The sequence below is a fragment of the Camelina sativa genome, chromosome 1 (assembly GCF_000633955.1).
Source record: "Camelina sativa cultivar DH55 chromosome 1, Cs, whole genome shotgun sequence".
Classification (NCBI taxonomy): domain Eukaryota; kingdom Viridiplantae; phylum Streptophyta; class Magnoliopsida; order Brassicales; family Brassicaceae; genus Camelina; species Camelina sativa.
The window spans coordinates 336,651-353,062 of NC_025685.1; the positions used below are offsets into that span (position 1 = coordinate 336,651).

The 16,412-nt window shown below is 35.3% G+C and overlaps 4 protein-coding genes across 4 annotated transcripts in view; 2 read left to right on the forward strand and 2 right to left on the reverse strand.

Annotated features, from left to right (window-relative positions):
* LOC104703006 (root meristem growth factor 7-like) lies at positions 885–1,608 on the forward strand. Its single transcript, XM_010418938.1, has 3 exons — positions 885–1,033; positions 1,129–1,202; positions 1,408–1,608. The coding sequence occupies exons 1-3, from the start codon at positions 952–954 to the stop codon at positions 1,606–1,608; spliced, it is 357 nt and encodes a 118-aa protein (XP_010417240.1). The 5' UTR covers positions 885–951.
* On the forward strand, positions 2,628–3,778 carry LOC104744203. Its single transcript, XM_010465540.2, has 3 exons — positions 2,628–2,835; positions 3,083–3,156; positions 3,367–3,778. The coding sequence occupies exons 1-3, from the start codon at positions 2,742–2,744 to the stop codon at positions 3,517–3,519; spliced, it is 321 nt and encodes a 106-aa protein (XP_010463842.1). The 5' UTR covers positions 2,628–2,741; the 3' UTR covers positions 3,520–3,778.
* LOC104745102 (uncharacterized protein At1g04910) lies at positions 4,214–6,810 on the reverse strand. Its single transcript, XM_010466646.2, has 8 exons — positions 6,501–6,810; positions 6,281–6,348; positions 6,091–6,179; positions 5,838–6,003; positions 5,430–5,719; positions 5,138–5,342; positions 4,888–5,045; positions 4,214–4,808 (listed from the first exon to the last, which is right to left on the reverse strand). The coding sequence occupies exons 1-8, from the start codon at positions 6,808–6,810 to the stop codon at positions 4,547–4,549; spliced, it is 1,548 nt and encodes a 515-aa protein (XP_010464948.1). The 3' UTR covers positions 4,214–4,546.
* The window catches only part of LOC104746011 (auxin transport protein BIG-like), a 12,209-nt gene continuing 7,327 nt past the window's right edge, over positions 11,531–16,412 (reverse strand). Inside the window, exons 5-11 of the mRNA XM_019245226.1 lie at positions 15,721–16,408; positions 15,423–15,645; positions 14,830–15,228; positions 14,550–14,693; positions 13,304–14,323; positions 12,712–13,215; positions 11,531–12,524 (exon numbers count right to left, since the gene is read on the reverse strand). Of these exons, the coding sequence (XP_019100771.1) occupies positions 11,700–12,524; positions 12,712–13,215; positions 13,304–14,323; positions 14,550–14,693; positions 14,830–15,228; positions 15,423–15,645; positions 15,721–16,408 (3,803 nt within the window). The 3' untranslated portion in view covers positions 11,531–11,699. The remainder of the gene's footprint in view (positions 12,525–12,711; positions 13,216–13,303; positions 14,324–14,549; positions 14,694–14,829; positions 15,229–15,422; positions 15,646–15,720; positions 16,409–16,412) is intronic.

Below are 16,412 nucleotides of genomic sequence, written 5' to 3' on the forward strand. Positions count from 1 at the left end.
TTAGCGGAGTAGCAAAACCATAGTAACTCCCTCGCAAATTTTGCGAGAGAAAGTCTTCCTAGCAAACTATTTGCAACTTCGTCGCAAATTTGCGAGGAACTATCGCCATCGCAGATTTCCGTCGCAAATCAACTGTTTTCTTGTAGTGTATACACACTTAAAGGAACTTCTTGCCTTCTTGTGCTCTAACACTTGTGTGTTCACCAATTCACTTTTGTGGATCTCATAGAGACGTCTTTGATCCTTGATGGGTTTGGAGCCATATGTTATAATGTATAGCTGGTGGTGCCGTGGTGGTTGGAGTTGCAAAACATATATATCTAGCATTGACTTTCCTTTGTTTTTTGGCGGACACTTGTTTTTATTTATATACTGTAGTCGCGGTTAATTGATGGAATTTTTGTTAACGGAAATAATTTAGAACTGTTTATCATTGACAAGTAGCTGATAATTTGGTGATTATTAATCCATCTAGAAAATGGACAGATAGACGCAGCTCATGGAAAATAATAATTGCTTTGGACTTTCTTTTGTTTCACCGACCGGTGAGTGTAATATTTGCGCTAGTCACGTGGGGTGGGGTGCACCGTTTCACCATAGCATCTACGTAGCGATCATCAGTAACAAACATTAGCGCTAGTCATTAATTAGTAGATGCATGTCTGGTTGCATATGATAACTTTAATTTTTGTAAAATGCAAATATCATTCTTTGTTTGGTCTTACACACGTAAATTTATCGAAATTTGTTCATTCGAAGGGCGTCAACAACTTAATTTATAACCCAACCAAATTTATAACTTTTGACTTTAATTTTATATTTCTATATATATACACACATGCATCCACCAAAACATGCATACGAATATTCATTCACATAAGAATTTCAAAATCGTAAAGAAATATCTTTTTTTGGGTGTTCCTCTCCACGATTGACGATTAACTTACAGAGATGAATAAGTCGAGTTATGCCAATTTAATAACTTCAGCTTTTCTGTTTATCTTCTTCATGATTCTTCTTTTGGCCTTTCAAGGTTCGACCTCTACTAGCCCATCGTTATCTTTCTTCTTTATATATATACTCTTTTATTTTATATAATATATATGATGGATCTATATATACATTTAGGTGGATCAAGAGGTGACGATCATCAGTATGTTCATGTGGCCATCAGAACAAAGGATATCTCGACGGGACGAAAGGTATATACAATTTACACAACACAATTAACAACTAAACCCGATCGTCGAATTAAAACATATGGTTATCAATTCATTAATTAATTAAGAGTACTATTAATACTTCAGGAATCACATATTTTGATCTTAATGTTTTTTATATATCCATACAAGTATTTTCATATCTGAGAGTGTGTATATATACCATAATTTTGTTTTCACCATGCAGTTAAAACATGTGAAACCACAAACTGAATCGCTGACGCTAATCAATATTCCAAAAAAGAAGGACGGGGTTCATGAGTATTCAGATCAAAAATCGTATCATTTATCAGAAAGGGATGTATTTGTCGATCTAATGGCTAGGGACTACCAAGGAACAAAAAGCAGAAAGCCCCCAATCCACAATCCACAATTGACGGCTACGTAGTTGTCATTGATAACTAATTAAATTACTAATTAAATTTGTAAAATAAACGAAGAAAAATTTCTATATATTATGATGTTTTTGTATTGCATGTATTCAATGACCGATCATTTCATGTGAAGAAGACTTCAAATGTTTCTCTAAGGGTTGATTAATTGTACAACTACTCACACTGGAAATATTACATAGGAAATGATCCAACGAATGTGAATATGTGATTCTAATTTAACAACATACTTTCTTATTCTAAAGTGGCATCGTACACTAACAAGGCCACAAGGATTGAATCGGAGGACCCGCCCTCGTGTCTCAAAAAGAATATATCAAATTCAACGTAACATATATATATATACTATATACTTTTTTCGTACAAAATTAATTATTAAATATTGTACAAAACTAAGCATTTTTAGCAAACCTATGGTTGAAAAAGATGTTTGGAACTACAAAAGGAGGGACTTTATTTAGAAACCCTAAGCAGTAACCAAAGATTTTATTATTAAGTTAAGCTCGAATGTTTACTTTAGGGCACTTAAACTCATGAAAACTTCCCCATGCCTCCTTGATTTCTCCAAGAAACATATCTTTGTCTTTTAATTTATACTCCATGTCGGTACCGACTTTCTCTAGATTTACTATTTTAGGTTCTTTATTTCTCAAATTTCTCATCTAAATATACGATATTCTTTAAATATTTTTACATATTTCCTTCTTATACTTTCCATAACAGATATTTGGTATACCATTTGAATAAATTTTCGTCTTATATATATACAATGAGTAAGACCATAGTTTGATTATATAACTTATATTTTGTAAAAGATGAAGGAAAAAGATTGGAATATTGATTGTTTAATTTAGTCGTTAATTTTTAGTAGTATACCTAATTTGTTTGACCAATCTTCCAAATGTTGTTGTTGCTGGAAAGATTTTGTTTTTATTTTATTTCTCGCAACCGTTTACAATTACCGATGAGGCGATGAGACGTACCTTTTTGTCTTGCCTATGGAACTGTCGGAAAACCCTAGCTTTCACTTTATCGGACTTCAGAACCAACTTCTACTATAGATATGAGCTTCACTAATCACATCAATTAAATCCTAACCACTTCCTTAATATTGACAAAGACAAAAGAGATGAAGAACACAAATGCTAAGTTAATCACACTCTTTCTAGGGCTTCTCTTCCTCACGACGATGGTGAAGTTGAACCTTCGTCATGCGCTTCAAGGTTCGTCCGATCCATTGATAAAACTCTTTAGTTTTTATTTTTATTTTTTCTTAGTTGATATTTTGAGTTAGATGATATTAATGATTATATATACTCTTCCTAATTTAGATGATAACCATGGTGTAAAACTTGTAGTTATGACTTGTGTGTGTGTGTGTGTGTGTGTTTGTCTTGTCGATTAATGGTGTAAACATGTGATTATGTGAAGCTGATGTTGTATATGAAAAACTTATAAGTGTAAATATAGATGTAGGTGGATCCAAATATGAGGATTATGGTCTTATAGCGAGCGGAAGTGAACATCTCTTGATGGGACGAAAGGTACACTAAACATTTATTTGTTTATTTTATCGAACTTTGGTCGTTAATTTATCCAAAAATTATATGCGTCATACACTCATACTACAACTGATGTATAATCTAGAGGTTTTTTCTAACACAAATTATATAGTCGTGAAGAAGATTTTATATCATTAGCACACAAAAAAAGAAGAAAATATAATCCTATTTTTAATATCTGTTTTACCGCAGATAAAAGGTTTGAAATCAATCGACTCTGAAACAAAGAAAAGATCAAGAAAAGGCTTAGTCTCGACAGATTCAGCAAAGGGAATCGATAATCTAATGAGAAGTGACTATCCTTCACGTATGAAAGGGAGGAAAAGGACTCCAATTCATAATTGATGTGACATATCGTATCGGCCGGGTAGTTTACGAAACTTTTCGTTTTGGTCTTTAATTTGGATAACAGTTTAGCATATGCATGTGAGAAGAAGATGCTATAGGTCTACATAAATGTATGGATACAAAAATTTAGGTTTTGCTTCTATGTTTTTGTTTTTTTTGTTTGCTGCAACCAATATATATATTCTTATGGAGGCTTATATATTACAAATGGTGACATTAGTTTATGCTTAATGCGTGCTTCCATTTCGATCGATGAGGTGTGTCAAGATCTTATTTTTCATAATTAATAATAACAAAAGCAGGTTGTTCATCTATGTTTTGCCACGACTTGACTACAATAGTACAATATTATTTACTTTTATAGTTTACAAAATCACAAAGTTCACAACACACTAGTGATTCAACGGCTATATTGATTTCTGAGGAGATAGCGATTGATGAGATAAGACGACAAAAGCTTTGGGACCAAGGATAAGGAAATTCGAAATCTAGGACCTTTTGTGTAATAAATAATAATAAAGAAATAAACTCCTTTATTACTTATGGCAATCTAATTTTATCATAACCGTTAGACCTAAATTTATTCAAAGATTCAATGATTGGAAGAAAATCAAAATAGAATACTTATTTATAATGTTCATGTTTAATGAAAAAAAAGAAAAGAATACTTATTTATTTTGTCAAGTAATAATAATAATAATGTGTAACATAATTTTACACTGCTTTTAATTTTATTTTAGAGCTACCAAAACTGCAAGGCCATGGATGATGGATATATGGTGTGCCAAAGGTCATATTTGCCAACTTAACAATGAAAGCTTCAACTTTTCTTCTGCATTCATGCATGGAAATCTCTGTACACCAAAGAACCCTAAATAACTTCTCATCTGTTTAAGGAACCTCACCTTCAAGACTGGTATATATAACTCTATCATTCATCCATCCATGTCCTGCGTCACCTTGCTCAAGCTAAATTAACCCAAAGATCTCCTCCATCCACAAAGACAAACAATGGTGGATCTGATCATATGATTTCTTCTAGTGAATTGCCATTATTCTCATGTAATAGCTGAAGACATTCATATGGATTGGCATAGAAGTAGTCTTCTTCTTTCGGTCTATTTGGGATCACTAGCCGTCTCTTTGGCCCTCCCATTCGTGTAGCGTGAAAGGCCTTAACCGTGGATGAAAACACTTCCCAGCTCAACAACCCTTCATAGTATTCATCTATTAGCTTAACCAAGAACTTACGGTTTAGCTCAATCGTCTTCTTGAAACCCAAGAACCTGTATGTGATTTATAATGCATTAGCAGACACACATTACCTCTTCTTTAGATTAGAAAAAGTTACAGCAAATGATTTACCTGCGATGACCTTCCACAACTTTCGCCATGTTCCCATAATATGTAGGAACGAATATATCACTTTCGAGAGAGATAAGGTAATCAAGAGCAGCCATTTGAGAAGAATGGTTCTGACAAAAACTCAAATCAGAGGAATCGAGTAGAGTTTCTTTCTTGACCTGGTTTGGTCAAAATATTATCAGTTACTGTCTTACTGACTATATAGTATTGAGTGAAAGATTAAAGAATTGGGGAGTTTTAAGATACTAACCACATTTGGAAAAACGTCAGTCAAAGCCTTTAACCGCCTTTTACCACCATATATTTCTCCGGCAGCAATGTAAATCTGAACATTACGGTCAATACCCAAAGCTGATAGAGTAAGAGCAGTTTCTTCTGGAGTCAATGGGCAAAGACCTTCTTTCCTCTTCAACTCGGAGTCTATTACTTTTTCTTTCCACCATGGATAAGCATACCTAAAACAACGGAAAGAATGATAACATCATCAATATCACAAAAACAAAAGTCCGAACTAAATTAATATAAGATGATAGTTTCTTAACCTCATTCTTGTTAGTTCTTCTTCTTCATAGCGGTTGCAACCATGTGAACAACCAGAAAATGCCAACATATCCATTTCATATCTGAGATGCAGAACAAGAAAGGGACCTTTCTCCCTCAGAATCTTGACTACTCTTCTACCCAATTCCTCAATCTTTGGAGTGAACCTAAGCCCGTTGAAATTTGCTCGGCATCGCAGCTTCTGAATCTCAACAGGCAGTTCGTTATTAGCAAGTCGTGTATCGGTCTTGTGCAGATGTACAACCTTGTGCTTCTTCAATAGTGGAAGAATCTGTTTCCATGGATTAGGTACAAAGCAGCTTTTGAGAGACCAACAAAGTAAACTGAAGACTAATCTCGTAAAAGACTAAATGTTGAATTCTTGGTGTAAGTGTAACCGAGAAAATAACCTGGTCTTGGTAGTAGGACATGTTGGACCAGCTAATAGGAGGCATGGTGTGATACATCCCAAGCCTAACCCTTCTTTTAAGCCTAGGAGGAAGCTCTTTGAGTATACGAACCTCATCTCTTAAAGAACTTATGAAGTGATCCACGTCGAATATGTCTTTGAACTCACTGCCCACATGAAAATTCAATCAGCAACTTTAAGATAGGTTATCTGTACGGTGAGAGAAGAAATTAGAAAGACGGATGGTATAAAACCTTGGATCATTCCAAAACGAGGTCTTGTCAAGCTCAGGCACAATAAGTGTGACATTCATGTATCTTGCAATAGTGACCATATCACATATCTGAGGAAATAAAACAGAGTCCAAAAGTCAATAGAAACACAGTTTTCAGATATGCAAAGAGATGTGCTTTAAGAAAGCAAGAGGATTAGTTCTGATCATACCGCTGCTCGCATTTGGTTAAGTCCCCCATTGCAAGAAACCATAAGATAGCCATTGTTCTGATATATCCCTGAGATGAACAAAGAGCACACAAAAAAAAAGCATAAAAATTGCAATCGCTTTTACTGGAAACAAAGATTCAATAATGATAAAGTACAACAAACAGACAAAACAGTGACATTCCCAGATTGTTGTAAGCTACATAACAAGAAAGAAACATACTTTTAGGAGGAAGGGCGATTTTGATGGGAAGAGAAGTCATCTCAGCAGTAGCCATTGGGATATCATGGTGATTGAAACAAGAAGGCCAGCCTTTCAACAATCTAGGTCCCCACATCTCTCCCAAAGCAACCAAATGAACAAAACAACTCCAAAGCAACAGTATAGTCATAGCACGAATCATCCATAGGCTCATACGAGACCTGGAAACCAAAGAGTTCTTGAACTTCTCTATCTTACTACTATCTCCTAGAAACTTAACCTTCATCTCCCAGAGTTTCCTGTGGTATAGAGACTTCTCCGCTTTACACATTCTTCCAAAACCCTACAACTCTCTCTCACTCTCTGTTTCTCCACAGGGAGCAACTTGAGAGTCTTCCTCAGAAGCTTACAAAAGAATCCTAATACACAGTCGGATAAGTTTACTCTCTCAGCGGCACTAATGAATTCTTCTTAATTTTAACACTCAGAAAAATGTAATCTTTACACGCAAAACCAGGGAATTCTGAGAACATTTATTACACTTCCTCGAAAGAATCACAGATTCTTGCTCAAGTCAACCACAAATTTCGCCTTTTTAATCAATTAAAAAAAAAAAAAGAGAGAGAGACTAATCTGAGGTTTTTATGAACCTTCCACCACATCCGACAAAACTCTCTCAACCCATTAAAATCTCAACCCATAAATCAAATACTAGAGATCTTTGGAAGCTAACTAACTCTCCTAACTACAATGCAATGACGATTCTTCAAACTACTACTAAGTAAGCAAAATTATAAAAAAAAAAAAAAAAAGGAGGAAGCTTTTTGAGAATGCTTGTTAACGAGAGATTCTTCTTCGTCCAGATCCGTTGGTCGGAGAGAGATCACCAAAGAATCTGGAAACTGGATGAGATCGAAGCTCCTCAGAAAGATTGGGAATTTACAAAGAAGAAGATCAGGACAAGAATGTGCAAAAAGATTACTACTTTCTTCTTCTCATCAATAAAAAAAGAAAAAAAACAAATGAACTGTCTTTTTTTTTTTTTGTCGGTAGTCTTTTTTTTTTTTTTTTTTTTTTTTTTTTTTTTTTATGACCGTTTTGTCTTGTTAACCTTTTTTGTGTGAGACAGTTGGAACCATCCCTTATATAGCTCCATCGTAATGTGTTGTACTCTGATAAGAAATAAATAAAATCTCTCTTAAAGGATACAAAATCTATAAAAATTCAAACACGGATTCGATTCATTAAATTTTTTTTGATACATTCTGATTTGATAATTTTCTTTAAAAGTTTAATTTTCATGCACGAACCAAGTCTTAAATTATTGGTGACGGGTGAGGATAATAATCACAATATTAACATTCTACTAAAAATATTGTTTTATATTCTTAATTAATCTTAGTCTATAGTAAGTTCAACTCTCACACGACTTGATTTCAACTTTTATCTTCTCACAAGTTACATATGGTTGGAAACAGTCAACTTTTCAATTTTGTTTTTGACCATATCGTTTAATTAATTAGTGTATATTTTAAATTTTTAATTGCTAAATCTTTTTTTTTTGTTGGGTGTATTTTAGCATTTATTAGGAAGTTTAAGTAAACATATATACTTTCAGTTATAGCTAAAACCACATCAACATGGACTAAAACCGATGAAGTATATAGTTCAGTGCCAAACTTAAATTAAACGCAAAAAAAAAAAACAAAAGCGAAAAAACAAAAGAATATTTATTGATCTAAATAGATCTATAAATTTTCTATTGGTCAGTGATTACTGATGAGTGATGACCACAAAATTAGTAAACATAGACATTAGTTATTGATAATGTAATGACAACAATTTAGCAAACGCATACATAATATAACGAATACAAAGAGGCATTTTCTAGTCTTGTGGATCTCTCTCGTTGACAGTTGTCCACATTTAGATTTTTGTTTTTCAGAAGATTATACACAAAATATGTTGATCCATGGTATGTATGTATAGTTTTCTTACTGTATTCTTAAATAAAATAACTGAAAGTATTAACATGTTTTCTATATAATGAGTAAAAAGAGCAAACATAAACTGAATTTGGTACCTTAGCTTCATTTGAAGCATCGTATACAGTGCCGGCCCACCCATAAAGCCATCAAAGCAGTCGTTTTAGGCCACAAAAAAGAAAATCAACATAATAACATGTGATTTAATGTTATAACCATATATTGCAATTCATTACATATTGCTCTCCCCGACTCCACATATTTTATTTTTTCTTTTTTTTTTTACTTCTTTTCCTCCTCGTTAAAATGTATCTGTTTTCTATTTTCCTTTATAAAATACTCGATATTTGTTTTTGTCAAAGTTTTTTTTTTCTTCTCTTAAATTCTTATTTTTTTTTCTTGTCATGTTTTTTTTTCTTTTTCTAAATACTTAATTATTTTTGCTAATTTTTTATTACAAATTATAGTTCCATCTTCTCTTTTAAGCATGTAACTAGCATTTTTCTCAATTCTATGATTTTAGTGTTATTTGTTTTATGAAATAACTAAAAAGGTTAAAAAAAAATTTTGAAAAGTATATCAAATAATATTTTAAATAAATATCTAAACAATACAAGAAATATTTTAGTTAAATTTATTATATTAACTAAAAATTATTTAAAATATTAAATTTTCATGTTTTAAATTGCTTTAGGCCTCTAAATACCTAGGACCAGTCCTGATCGTATAAATCTCACAGAACACTAAACTACATATAATATACTTTGTAGCATGCATATCAGTATATCACTATCGGTCTATCAGTTTTCATTTAAAACTTATTTATCAAGAAGATCACAAATAAATATACAACTTAACATCAAACCCGAATAGTTTTACTTCACGTGATATATACTTAATAATAATGTATATGTTTTCGCAGATTTCCTAGTGCGGACAGAAAACACAGACAGAAACTAATTTCAAAACATAGTTTATATGAGAATTGAAAAAAATCACCAGAAGAGAGGTAGAGGACAAAGCCCCGTGACCTGGCAAGTTGCTTACTTTGTTTGTATTTTACTATCTCTTCTGATCAAGTTACAATTCATAGAAACTTCAAATGTGTGTGGTTATTAATTAATAAGTAACACACTTACTGTCAGTAACATACATATCGATAGTTACATAGCGTATAACTTTTATATATATGTAGATTGCTAATGTATAGCCACTAGGAAATTAGTTTAGAAACCAACAGAACATAAAAATAGATTAACACATTAACTTCTAAATATGCATTAGATAGTAACAAATTAAATTTTAAATTTATGTAGTCGACTGAAAACGATTCTATTTTTGTTTTTTTTTGTTTTTTCGTGAGTCATAAAGAATTTATGATTGATTAGTTTATGGTTAGAAGTCTAGAAAAGGGCTCTTAACATGCAAGACCTTCGACAACGAAGTTGATGTTTTATAAGTCTCATATAGTATTGTGAGGCATGAAATGCTTATTATTTCAAAACTATATATATATTAAAAAGATTCACAACATCAATTGTAAATGGTACATGGTACGAAAACACACAAAATTATAATAAATAAAAGTACATATGCATGTTAATAAATAAAGAAATAAACAGTTGGGGTTTGTGTGAACGTAAATGTGTGGGGGTGCTGGGTGCATTAAGGTGGGTTTCGTTTTGGACGTAACGCGAGAGGCAATCCAATTAAATGTACCACCCAACTTGGATTGCAAATCAAGATTTTAATTCAATGATAGTTTGTTTTAGAAGACACGTATCCATTATACATTTGTCCACTTATATATGCGAGATTTATATGTACATTGTATTGTTATATACAACTAATATACATAGTCGTGAATTTTGAGGTACAACTAAACCTAAACTAATTTATAAAAATACCTTGGTTTTAATGTTTATACACACTTTGAGTAAATTTATGAGCATGAGATTTCACAATGGCACGAAAAAAACCCGTAACTACGAAGACACCGAATTAATTACTCCATACGTAGTTAGTTAGAAGTTACTGAAATGCTTTTGTTTTGTTTTGACCTTTGACGTAACTGAAATGCGTTTGTTTAAGTGTAGATTCATTAATTATGATTACCAATTACCATGTCAAGAATTAGAAAGTCATTAAATTATGATGCCGTTTTATCTTTATTTGGGTTTGACCATTTGAAGTAATGGAAAAAGTAAACAAACAAATTATTTATTGTTCAGGATGTTAAACTAATTAAATAATGAAAAGGTAAAAAAAATAAAATGTAGAAAAGGACATTTAACAATTAATATCTCCACGAGCATAAAGAAAGTAGTGTCGGTGGCTCAATGCTTGAAGCATGACGTGCCATTCTCAAGTTTAGGCAATTATTGCTGTCCATATATTTTTACATACATTGCGTGAAAAAAAAAAAAAAAAAAGATACGAAAAAAAATATAAAATCAGCATTTTGCTAATTTTTGTTGTAGTCAATTTTTGGGTGCTTGAAAGAAGCTAAAATTATTTTGAGATTTTGTGCTAAAAATGACAAATTTTTGATTGAATGGGACAATAAAGTTTCTGAGTTTAGAAAACAAGGAAAAATAAAAACAAATCTTCATCAAATTAAGTCTTTGCTAAAATAAGACGTAAGGCGTCTATATAAACTATATTGCCGCAAGGGTTAAAACTAGACCAAAAACATTGTTTCCTTTGGACTATATAGTCCAGCCCTTTAAACTCGACGAGATCAACGCTTCAAGTGCGCGTCGGATAAAGCAACTCCTACTTTAGCGGGCAGACGCAAAAGTTGGTTCTAAAAATAAATACATAATTAAATAGAGATAAATTAGCGAAATCCAATTCTTGACCCAAAAAGTTCAAATTGGGTTTCTTATAATTTTTTTTTATCTTGAAACACCAAAACCGAATTTGAACTAAGAAAAGGCAAATTAACCGGGTCTTGTACATTTTGCATAAAAATGCTACACCTGTAACGAAGCCAAATGCGGTTCAAATTTGGAATACTTTCAAACCAGACACGCTCGAGTGAGTTGTAATTAGATGGCTGCCATGTTACACAAAGAGCAATATGTGTGTTTTTGCATTGATAACACAACAAAACAAGTGTTTACAACAATGACAATTTTTCTACAATGACAATCAATCACAATATCAATGACAAGAGAAAGGATCAAATAAAACACAAAGAGCTCTTCGTCCTTCCCGAAACCAAAACTTTCTCTTAGCCTTTTCCATTCCCAACATCAATCGCTGATCTGACAAACTGATCGCATTGTGTAACTCCTCCGGACAAAACATCAGCCAGAACTCCGACAATATCAAAAGCTTCTTGCAGATCAGTTGCGGAGTTTATTTCGTCGAGCCACGATATCAATTCCTTGGAGAAACCTACCATTTCTTTCACATTCAATAGCTTCTCTTTCATTACAATCTCCCATGGCTCAAGCTCTACTCCACTTAATGTACCTTCTTTCTTGTTTGGTTCGACGTGGACCTGTTTCTTTGCTTTGTTTGCTTTGAAGAACTGTTGGAGCTGTTCTATCATACCGGTGTAGACCAGCATTGGTTTGACAATAGAAAGCAGTTCATCGCCGGTTAAGGTTTCTGCGTCTTGAGTTTTGCCTCCAGAACTGGTTGATTCCGCAGCGAGAGAAGCTATCCGACCGTGAGCGTGTTGCATGAAAGTATGGTAAATCCCACGCTGGAGAAAAATACGACGGTGTTGGAGCCATGATTCATATGATTCTGATAGAAGCGAGTTTACCATCATGAACTGAACCGTTTCCTCGGTTCCACTTGAGGATAGCTGAGATCCAGGAGTTAAGGGTCGGGAGTCAGATGGCGGCGTTGTTGCGGTAGATAGTGAAGACGATGAAATATAGGATGAGACCGATTTAGCCATGTTGGTGCGTTGCATGGGGCCTCCTTGGTCGAGAAGATGACGGGCCATTTGGAACATGAAAGGCAAGAAACGGGAATTGCTATCTCTTCCTCCACCTCGGCAATCCGCGCTAAAAGAAGCTCCTGTTGCAAACCGAGCCAGCATCTACAGAGGAAACACAAATTGTTAGCAAATCACAGAGCAAATACGAAACGAAATTAACCAACGCGATTGATGAGCTGTTTGGAATGCAGTTTGGATTGACTATGAAACAAAACTAATTTTTAATACCATATAACCAAACGCCTACACCTAGTAATCGTGAACGTTTCAGAACAAAATTTTAACTTACCAGGACAATGTCGTATGTCAGTAGACGGAGTCTGCTCCCGTCGGCTCTACCAAGAGCACTGAGATTATCCCAGTACTGGTCAACATAACGAAGATACTGAGCTAAGGGCACTGAGGGACCTTTGACAGGGAAGAGAGAGTTGCAAAGAGATTCATTGTTACGTAACATAGCTCCTTCCCATTCTTTCTTCGGGGTTTTAAGAGCAGCATCTGCTCTTTTCGCCTCTTGATGGCATTGGAAATGAATGATATTGAAGTAGCTCACGGTAGTGTATACGCATTCACCACGTGCACTTCCAGAATTGCCAACACCGAGATTCACCCGTTTGCCGTAAGAGTAGACTCCTAATAAATCAGTAGGTCTGAGCTTGTAGCCTTCTCTGCACACCATGCAAGCTAATCCATCCTCTTCTTCCTCTACATCATCAAAACCTTCAAGAATTGGTTGAGAAACCACAATCCTTTCACCACCATCAGAAGATAGCTCTTGACGCATTCCAAGTCCCTGATACAAAAGAAAAAGTTGGTAAACATTGTCACAAGACCAAATTACACTTTTAATTTCCTTGCGAGAGATTCATTATTAAAATTACCTGTAGGAGCTCCTCTCTCTTTCTTAGTGCACGGCGTCTCATTTCATCTTTGGTGGCATCTCGCAATGCACGGACTTTCACTTCTAGAAATCCATTTCCTTCTTTATCAGCGAGTGTGTCTAGCAAATTTTCAGCCCTTGCACCAATCTCGTTTTCTCCAGAGACTCCTTCTAAGGCATGAAGTAAAATTAGGATACCTCCCTGGTCTATGCATGTTTGTGTAGGCAAATGCCCCATCGATAATCCTCTTAGCATTGACAAAATAAGAGGTACTGAGGGAAGTTTAAGAGCCGAAAGCCATTCCTTGCTAGATTTGAACCCAGCCTGTCCTGTGACAGCGAAAATTTCTTTGATGTGTTTGACAGCAACAGCTATGATACCATTCTCCAAAACTATGTCTTTTAACCTCTCTCCACATGAACTTGTCTTGAGAGATTCTGACACTCTTACAAAATTCTCCACAGTAAACCTCTGCTTCGCCGCTTGCTGAGCAATGCTGTCGTCCTTGGGGTTCTCCTCATGACGTTGCTGAAGCTGATCAAATTCAGACCAGTTTTGCAGGTAAGGGCTAAAATGCTCTATGAGTGCTTCCATAGCTGCAGGCTCGCCATATGTTAAGTAAGGCAAGATTCTAGCAACCATCTCCGTGTTCCTTTGTTGTTTGTTTGATTTCTTAAGCCCTGAAGGATGGCTTAGCCTTTCTAAGAACATAAGCACTATTTTCTTGGCCTGTTCCCAAGTTCCAGTTTCCTCGTTACTGACAGTCAAAGCACTTTCCGTGGCGCTGATGCTGTCACTTTCATTTGCTTCAAGTGTCAAACTCTCAACAATTAAAAGAATACCTTCAGCTGGCTCCATAGCATCTACAGAAAATGCCCTCCTAGCTGTTTCAAGAAGTACGCTTAAAGCCCCTAGCCTGAGTAGAGCTCGCCTGTTCTCTCTAATCTTGCAGCAATGGTTTAAGAGATCAAGAACTGCAACCATCTCTTCTTGGTTAGATTTGAAGTCATCTCGTAAACTCTGCAAAGTGCAGAATGATCAATATAAATTTAATCTGCGACCTTAACCAGCTTCGTTCAAATACATTAAATTTATCTTAAAAGGCCACTTTGGTAATATAACTATTCCTCTTCACGGTGCATCTAAAAGTGCACTAAAACACTAAGGACAGACCAGTGTAAGTATACAGAGCAGTGACAGAGAGTGGGAGGATCCCAATTTCGTTTCGTAGTTTTACGAAGCTTACCTTGATCATATCAAGTAAAATTTCCAGACCACCATATTCCCGAACTGCACCTGCTATTGCAAACTCAATCTCTGGATCTTGTGATTCTTCTCTATCTTCTTCCAATTCCTTGATCATAGGCTCCGTAGCTTCACCATCTAGCCCCTGCCAATATTTGTCACAGCTTTTAGTAAAAACAGAAACACGAAATAACTAGTTGTTTTATAAGGGGCCTAAACAGTAAGTAAAGGTGAGCAAAACCATCTTTGGCCTAGCTATTCACCAGAAAAAGGTCACAAACCTGAAGTCTGTATGTCACCGTCATCGGAGGGAAATCCCTGCTAGGAGCTGAATTTGAAGCTAAAAGTGCGGAGTTGGTCAGTGAAGTAGTAGACTGATTTGATTTCTTCCAAACCAGCTCATAAACTTGAGCTATGCTCAGGTCTAGTGAAATGATGTTTCCTGCTACAAGCAACTCCATGCCATAGTCATCTTCCAGTAGACCTAAGAGGTCCAACTGCTGACAGATCTTGTTTTTAACATCCCGCATCAGTGGGCCAATCTCAGCACTCGAATATGGATTTTTCGTCATTGATCCCCGAATAAACTCCTCTTGCGTGTGTGATTTGTTCAAGATCAGCATATATACAGCCTCGGGTTTTGACGGGCAGATCAAATTACAAAGCTGCTCAAGAATAAACTGCAAATACAATTGAAATGGTCAAAACACTAGTCAAGGATATATGTTAATTATAACAAAATAAAATGTCATCGACTTCAAGTGATGTCTAAAGAGAAGTATAGAAAATGTCCAGAGACTGTGTAACGTGATTAATATCTCCAAAAATACTATTTTAAAGATGATAGAGTGGTCCAAATGACAATTCTTCTTACCAAACAGGTACGTCCTTTTTTCTCTTCTGCATGGGTTTGCAGTCCAGAAACACAGGCACGGATGAATTGTCTTTTGTTTTCAATGCTTTCAAGCAGAAGTCCGTCAAGAAGATCTTTTAGGAGTCTGTTGCAATCATTTATAAGCTTCGTCTTTTGCACTATCAAGCCACGGATTACAATGAGGGCCTCCAGAACATGAGACAGCAAATTGTCTCTCATGAATCTGCCACACTCAAAACATTAGACACGTCTGAAGAAGTCAATGTAAGATCAATAGATTTAATGATGAGAAAATTACCTGGAACGAATATTTGGAACCTCTAAGAACTTTCCAAGGAGTTCTAAGAGCTTGTGGAGGGTAAATCCCTGTGAAATGTCTATCTGAAGACTCCTTTCTAGAGATTCAATGTTTCCCACCTCTTGCGAGATCAATTTGCAGATTGTTGTCAGACAGCCCCGAACAGTTAAGAATAAAAGTGCATCTTGTGTCTCTATCATTTTGAAGAGCAGTTCAAAGTATTCTGCGCTGCTTTCACCCGCTGCAAGCGTAGCGGGAAGCAAGCCTATCAGCAAATTGATCAGCCTGTAGCGCCTAGGTGAGCTTTGGGCAGAGAGTAAACTAATCAGTGTGCACATCTCGGACCTGATAGATTGAGAACATGCACTAAGAATAAGCTCTGTGACCCAAGATCCGAGCTCAAATGACTGCAAACCACCTTTAGATGTCCTGCTAGAGCGTCGCTTCCACCTAAGTGAATATTTAAGTGCCAGGAAATCTGATCTGTGGGTTCTAGACTTTTGGTTAGCACTTCTAATTGACTGAGAGGCTTTGTATTGCCTCCTCACAAAGTCGATATATGACGCCCCTTTCTCCCATTCCAAATAACTCACAAGCTGAATATCTCGCGTCTTCTGAGACATATCCGAGCTATTTTCTTCACTCTCTGACGAATACTTTATGATGCCAGCAGCATTCTCATCCTTTCCTTG

Bases quoted from the DNA above. Each gene is read 5' to 3' on its own strand.
- LOC104703006 (XM_010418938.1), top strand. From the start codon at position 952: ATGAATAAGTCGAGTTATGCCAATTTAATAACTTCAGCTTTTCTGTTT. The intron at 1,034-1,128 runs GTTCGACCTCTA...ATATACATTTAG, and splicing joins TCTTCTTTTGGCCTTTCAAG to GTGGATCAAGAGGTGACGAT. The intron at 1,203-1,407 runs GTATATACAATT...TTCACCATGCAG, and splicing joins ATATCTCGACGGGACGAAAG to TTAAAACATGTGAAACCACA.
- LOC104744203 (XM_010465540.2), top strand. From the start codon at position 2,742: ATGAAGAACACAAATGCTAAGTTAATCACACTCTTTCTAGGGCTTCTC. The intron at 2,836-3,082 runs GTTCGTCCGATC...GTGTAAATATAG, and splicing joins CCTTCGTCATGCGCTTCAAG to ATGTAGGTGGATCCAAATAT. The intron at 3,157-3,366 runs GTACACTAAACA...GTTTTACCGCAG, and splicing joins ATCTCTTGATGGGACGAAAG to ATAAAAGGTTTGAAATCAAT.
- LOC104745102 (XM_010466646.2), bottom strand. From the start codon at position 6,810: ATGTGTAAAGCGGAGAAGTCTCTATACCACAGGAAACTCTGGGAGATG. The intron at 5,343-5,429 runs GTTAAGAAACTA...CCGTTGTTTTAG, and splicing joins GAAGAACTAACAAGAATGAG to GTATGCTTATCCATGGTGGA. The intron at 4,809-4,887 runs GTAAATCATTTG...AATCACATACAG, and splicing joins GTTGTGGAAGGTCATCGCAG to GTTCTTGGGTTTCAAGAAGA.